Consider the following 7,500-nt stretch of genomic DNA (forward strand, 5'->3'; position numbering starts at 1 on the left):
CTGGGTACAGCCGACTGACGGCTGTCATTGGGCGCTCATCATTCGTTTCCTGTGTCATTCAGAGTCCAGGCACGCACACATACACACTCAGATAAACATGTAACATCATACGTGTATGACAGTTGTTGTTGGTTGTTGTTTTTTTCATGCTCCGTTTTCGGGGGTGTGCATGCTGGGTATATTCTTGTTTCTATAACCCACTGAACGCTGACATGGATTACAGGATCTTTAACGTGTGTATCTGATCTTCTGCGTGCGTATACACACGAAGGGGGTTCAGGCACTGGTAGTTCTGCACATATGTTGACCCGGGAGATCGGAAAAATCTCCACCCTTTGCCCACGAGACGCCACCGAGAATGGGCTGTCATTGAAAGGACGTGGTGACAGTCTCAACTCTTGGGGGTGTGTGGGAGGGTGTTTCTCACTCATTCTAGCTTTGCAACTATGCGAATTATTGTCGTCAGGATGGACGCTAAGTAAACGGTGTCCTGTGAATCCGAACACCACTTAAGGTGCAGCACTGCAGGGGGGTCGACCTAAGATTGACAGTTCTCTGTTGTGTCTGTTGGCGCTGATACTGCGTGCGTCAGACGAACCCAGGTGTGGCTGAACTCGCAATGTGCGTGCGTGGGATTAATGCCCACTGAAACGGTACAGATGATGGAGCAGCAATTTTTTTTTAAAAAGGGAGAAAAGTCTGGCACCTCCAGCGACAGATCCTCATCCTCACCATCTTCACCGCCGATCACCTTCACCACCACACCTTCCACCCCTACCAATCAACCTTCCCCATTAACCAAACTTGAACACGTCTGCTTAAGTGTATAGACGACCATCAGTGAGTGGTGTTGACACAGAGAGAGACAGACTTACCTTAAGGGCGGGATGATGATGGCAGTTTCTTCGTATCCGAAGATCACTGGGAAGAAGGTCTAGTCCGGGTGAGGCAAGCCTTCTGGTGGCTGTACAGGCCAATCCTGGACTTGCATTGTCGGGAACAGCTGGCGCACGTGAAGGTTGGCTGGTCGCTGGAGGGGTAAACTTGAGATGATGCCTCCTTTCTCCGCTCGCGTTTTTCCCTGGCTGTCTGTGTCCTGACCTTTTCAAAATTCCTGACAGCTTTCCTGGTGGAAGTTTTCCGGAAAGGCAGGTCTGTTTGCTGCCAGTGTCTCCCAGCTGTGGTGGTCCATTTCGCTACGTGACATCTGCTGCTTCAGTTGGTCTTTGTAGCGTCTGCGTGGAGCTCCAACGCTGCGTTTACCTTCACGCAGTTCGCCGTAGAAGACGGCCTTTGGCATTCTGGAGTTGTCCATACGCGCTACATGACCTGCCCAGCGCAGCTGTTGAAGCATCAGCATTGACTCGATGCTTCGGAGATCAGCTTTCTCCAGGACTTCGGGCGGGATAGCGAAAGGTGAAAGACACACAGACAAGACAGATGGAAAGAATCTGTCGGACATCAAGACCACAGACATTTCTTCCATCACCTTCATCTTGTGATGCTACACTCTCCAGACAAAGAACAAAAAAAGAAGAACCGTATCTCTGAAACGGGCCTAACGAGGTGTAATGTCTGGCACCTCTAGTGACAGCCCCTCACCACAACCACCACCCACTTCCCTCCACCCCCCTTCCCCACTCCATCAGAATCCACTGAGAGCTGACTGGAACACGTCTACTGACCACCAGCAACGTACACAGACGACAATCACGGACACTGCCCGTGTGAAGGCTTGTGGTAATGATGATGGACACTGGTGGAATGGGGGAGCTGAGGACCTTCTCCGTAAATAGGAAGTAAGGTGGTGATGGTGTTGACACAGAGCGACAGTCAGACAGACAATCGTAGAGACAGATGGAAGTGGAGAGGGTGGGGTGGGTGGTGTAGGGAGGAAGGGAGGAAAAAGGAAGGGAGGGGGTAGATTTGGGAGGGTGGGATAGAAAGAAATAGAATGTAAACTGGATAATGGCAGACAGATATGCAACAAATTCAGAGAGTAGGGGGGGGGGGGGGGGGGGGGGGGGGGGAGCTGGTGTGTGCTAAAAATGCAGAAAGGGAAACAGACTGACAGAGACATACATATACGAAGGTGGAAAACAATGACGAAGATAGGGACAGAAAAAACAAGAGAAGTAAAGGGAGGGAGGGAAGGAGAGAACGCAAAGAGAAATAAAACATGCAGAAAGGGTGAGAGAGCGAAATCCACAGACACGCACAGGCAAGCCAGAGAAAGACGAACCAGATGGAAAGAACCCGTCAAATATCGAAACAACAAATATTTTCTTTTCGTAAATTTTTGCCTTCTGATATCAGTACACTCCCCAGGCATAGAAAAAGAACAACAGTTTCTCTGAGACGGGCCTAACGAGGTGTAAAGTCTGGCACCACCAGTGGCAGACACCCACCCCCACCACCCACTCCCCTCCACCACTGAGAGAGAACAGGTCTACTGACCACCAGCAACGTACACAAACGACAATCACGGACACTGCCCGTGTGAAGGCTTGAGGTAATGATGATGGACACTGGTGGAATGGGGGAGCTGAGGACCTTCTCCGTAAATAGGAAGTAAGGTGGTGATGGTGTTGACACAGAGCGTCAGTCAGACAGACAATCGTAGAGACAGATGGAAGTGGAGAGGGTGGGGTGGTGTGGGGAGGAATGGGGGAAAAAGGAAGGGGGGGGGGTAGATCTGGGAGGGTGGGATAGAAAGAAATAGAATGTGAACTGGATAATGGCAGACAGATATGCTACAAATTCAGAGGGGGGGGGGGGGGGGGGAGCTGGTGTGTGCTAAAAATGCAGAAAGGGAAACAGACTGACAGAAACATACATATACGAAGGTGGAATACAATGACGAAGATAGGGACACGGACAAAAAAGAGAAGGGAGGGAGGGAAGGAGAGAACCCAAAGAGAAATAAAACATACAGAAAGGGTGAGAGAGCGAAATCCACAGACACGCACAGGCAAACCAGAGAAAGACAAACCAGATGGAAAGAACCCGTCAAATATCGAAACAACAATTTTTTTTTTTTCGTAAATTTTTGCCTTCTGATATCAGTACACTCCCCAGGCATAGAAAAAGAACAACAGTTTCTCTGAGACGGGCCTAACGAGGTGTAAAGTCTGGCACCACCAGTTGGCAGACACTCACCCCCACCACGCACTCCCCTCCACCACTGAGAGCTAACTGGAACACGTCTACTGACCACCAGCAACGTACACAGAGGACAATCACGGACACTGCCCGTGTGAAGGCTTGGGGTAATGATGATGGACACTGGTGGAATGGGGGAGCTGAGGACCTTCTCCGTAAATAGGAAGTAAGGTGGTGATGGTGTTGACACAGAGCGACAGTCAGTCAGACAATCGTAGAGACAGATGGAAGTGGGGAGGGTGGGGTGGGGTGGGGAGGAAGGGAGGAAAAAGGAAGGGAGGGGGTAGATTTGGGAGGGTGGGATAGAAAGAAATAGAATGTGAACTGGATAATGGCATACAAATATGCTACAAATTCAGAGAGGGAGAGAGGAGGGGGGTGGGGTGGGGGGAACTGGTGTGTGCTAAAAATGCAGAAAGGGAAACAGACTGACAGAGACATACATATACGAAGGTGGAATACAATGACGAAGATAGGGACAGAAAAAAACAAGAGAAGTAAAGGGAGGGAGGGAGGGAGGGAAGGAGAGAACGCAAAGAGAAATAAAACATACAGAAAGGGTGAGAGAGCGAAATCCACAGACACGCACAGGCAAACCAGAGAAAGACAAACCAGATGGAAAGAACCCGTCAAATATCGAAACAACAAATATTTTCTTTTCGTAAATTTTTGCCTTCTGATATCAGTACACTCCCCAGGCATTAGAAAAAGAACAACAGTTTCTCTGAGACGGGCCTAACGAGGTGTAAAGTCTGGCACCACCAGTGGCAGACACTCACCCCCACCACCCACTCCCCTCCACCACTGAGAGCTAACTGGAACAGGTCTACTGACCACCAGCAACGTACACAGACGACAATCACGGACACTGCCCGTGTGAAGGCTTGTAGTAATGATGATGGACACTGGTGGAATGGGGGAGCTGAGGACCTTCTCCGTAAATAGGAAGTAAGGTGGTGATGGTGTTGACACAGAGCGACAGTCAGACAGACAATCGTAGAGACAGATGGAAGTGGAGAGGGTGGGGTGGGGTGGGGAGGAAGGGAGTAAAAAGGAAGGGAGGGGGTAGATTTGGGAGGGTGGGATAGAAAGAAATAGAATGTGAACTGGATAATGGCAGACAGATACGCTACAAATTCAGAGAGAGAAAGAGGAGGGGGAGGGGGGGCGGGGTGCTGGTGTGTGCTAAAAATGCAGGAAGGGAAACAGACTGACAGAGACATACATATACGAAGGCGGAAAACAATGACGAAGATAGGGACAGAAAAAATAAGAGAAGTAAAGGGAGGGAGGGAGGGAAGGAGAGAACGCAAAGAGAAATAAAACATGCAGAATGATTGAGAGAGTAAAATCCACAGACACGCACAGGCAAGCCAGAGAAAGACAAACCAGATGGAAAGAACCCGTCAAATATCGAGACAACAAATATTTTCTTTTCGTAAATTTTTGCCTTCTGATATCAGTACACTCCCCAGGCATAGAAAAAGAACAACAGTTTCTCTGAGACGGGCCTAACGAGGTGTAAGGTCTGGCACCACCAGTTGGCAGACACTCACCCCCACCACCCACTCCCCTCCACCACTGAGAGCTAACTGGAACAGGTCTACTGACCACCAGCAACGTACACAGACGACAATCACGGACACTGCCCGTGTGAAGGCTTGTAGTAATGATGATGGACACTGGTGGAATGGGGGAGCTGAGGACCTTCTCCGTAAATAGGAAGTAAGGTGCTGATGGTGTTGACACAGAGCGACAGTCAGTCAGACAATCGTAGAGACAGATGGAAGTGGAGAGGGTGGGGTGGGGTGGGGTGGGGAGGAAGGGAGGAAAAAGGAAGGGAGGGGGTAGATTTGGGAGGGTGGGATAGAAAGAAATAGAATGTGAACTGGATGATGGCAGACAGATATGCAACAAATTCAGAGAAGTAGGAGGGGGGGAGCTGGTGTGTGCTAAAAATGCAGAAAGGGAAACAGACTGACAGAGACATACATATACAAAGGCGGAAAACAATGACGAAGATAGGGACAGAAAAACAAGAGAAGTAAAGGGAGGGAGGGAGGGAAGGAGAGAACGCAAAGAGAAATAAAACATACAGAAAGGGTGAGAGAGCGAAATCCACAGACACGCACAGGCAAACCAGAGAAAGACAAACCAGATGGAAAGAACCCGTCAAATATCGAGACAACAAATATTTTCTTTTCGTAAATTTTTGCCTTCTGATATCAGTACACTCCCCAGGCATAGAAAAAGAACAACAGTTTCTCTGAGACGGGCCTAACGAGGTGTAAAGTCTGGCACCACCAGTGGCAGACACTCACCCCCACCACCCACTCCCCTCCACCACTGAGAGCTAACTGGAACAGGTCTACTGACGACAATCACAGACACCGTGTGAAGGCTTGTGGTAATGATGATGAACACTGGTAGAATGGAGAGCTGGAGAATCTGTTCGAAATTCGGAAGTAAGGTGGGGATGATGTTTGCATAGAGCGACAGTCAGTCAGACAGACAGACAAACGTAGAGATAGAAGATGGGAAGTGGAGAGGATGGGGTGGGGAGGGGAGGGAGTGATGAAGAAAGGAAGGGAGGGTGTTGAACTGGAGAGAGAGAGAGAGAGAGGGGGGGGGGGGAGGGAAGTGAGAGAAGGAACAGAGATGGAAACTGGATGATGGTTGACGGATATGCGACAAAGCCAGAGATGGAGAGAGAGAGAGAGAGAGAGAGAGAGAGAGAGAGAGAGAGAGAGAGAGAGAGAGAGAGAGAGAGACTTAATGAATTCATTAATTAATTGAATGAATAAATAGATAAATGAATGAATGAATAATGACCAAACGATTCCCCAGACAGAATGATAGATACACACATTATGCCACAATGCATACACAAAAGAGACACTGAGGATTTGAGGAGGGTTGGAATGTGAGAGTATGGTGAATCGAAAAGAGCACAGAAAAGGCAATAAAAAAAATGGGTGAAGATGAATGAGAATAAATATTCCCACAGACAATCAGATAGAAAATGCCAGATGGAACGCAGCGTCCATTGACCGTTTTTTCTTGCCTGATCAGAACTAAAAACAGATTAACTTCTTATAATGAAATTAGCTAATATCCTTCTAAAAGTAATTCAAACAACAAAATGAAAAACACAACAACAACAAAAAAACAACCCAACACACACACACACACACACACACACACACACACACACACACACACACACACACACACACACACACAAACAACAACAACAACAACAACAACAACAACACACACACACACACACACACACACACACACACACAACAACAACAACAACAACAACAACAAACACACACACACACACACACACACACACACACACACACACACACAAACAAACCCAACGAAGTCTCATGATCAACATCTTATCACAGTACTTATTACTTCTTGCACAGGTGAAAGTCAAAAGTACTGTTCCTAACGCAGTGGTATTGTGTCAGTTTGACTTCTTTCATTCCTGGCTGATTTAAAAAATGTCATGATCCTGCGGGAATTTTTACTTCTTTCATGCCAATATCATTTTTTTCATTTTTATTTTTTAAACCTTTTCTGTTTGTTTGTTTGTTTGTTTGTTTGTTTGTGTGTGTGTGTGTGTGTGTGTGTGTGTGTGTGTGTGTGTGTGTGTGTGTGTGTGTGTGGTGTGTGTGTGTGTGTGTGTGTGTGTGTGTGTGTGTGTGTGTATGTGTGTGTGTGAGTGTATGATGTGTGGGAGTGCACGCACGCCTCGTTGTCTCTCTCCAGCCATGTGTGGAGCCATTTCTGCTAATAGCCTTCTCCTTTCATTCGTTGTGTGTGTGTGTGTGTGTGTGTGTGTGTGTGTGTGTGTGTGTGTGTGTGTGTGTGTGTGTGTGTGTGTGTGTGTGTGTGTGTGTGTGTGTGTGTGTGTCTGTGTCTGTGTGTGTGTATGTGTGTATGTGTGTGTGTGTGTGCGTTTGTGTCTGTGTGTCTGTGTGTCTGTCTGTGTCTATGTCTGTGTGTGTGTGTGTGTGTGTGTGTGTGTGTGTGTGTGTGTGTGTGTGTGTGTGTGTCTGTGTCTGTGTTTGTCTGCGCGTGCCTGTGTGTTTCAGTTCCTGGCCATCGCAGGCAAGTTCATGCGCATCTTCAACCTGATCTGCCTGATGTTCCTGCTGGGCCACTGGAACGGCTGCCTGCAGTTCCTGGTGCCCATGCTGCAGGACTTCCCCAAGGCCAGCTGGGTGGCCATTGAGGAGCTGCAGGTCAGTCTTCACACTTCTCTGTCCGTCTGAATCACATGCTCTCTCTCTCTCTGTCTCTCTGTCTCTCTCTCTCTCT

The 7,500-nt window shown here is 48.2% G+C and overlaps 1 protein-coding gene across 1 annotated transcript in view; it reads left to right on the top strand.

Annotated features, from left to right (window-relative positions):
• LOC143282220 (uncharacterized) overlaps positions 1 to 7,500 on the top strand; it is a 314,456-nt gene that overhangs the window by 277,396 nt on the left and 29,560 nt on the right. The window contains exon 7 of the mRNA XM_076587821.1: positions 7,275 to 7,424. Coding sequence (XP_076443936.1) covers positions 7,275 to 7,424 — 150 coding nt within the window. The remainder of the gene's footprint in view (positions 1 to 7,274; positions 7,425 to 7,500) is intronic.

This window comes from Babylonia areolata, chromosome 5 (genome assembly GCF_041734735.1).
Source record: "Babylonia areolata isolate BAREFJ2019XMU chromosome 5, ASM4173473v1, whole genome shotgun sequence".
Classification (NCBI taxonomy): domain Eukaryota; kingdom Metazoa; phylum Mollusca; class Gastropoda; order Neogastropoda; family Buccinidae; genus Babylonia; species Babylonia areolata.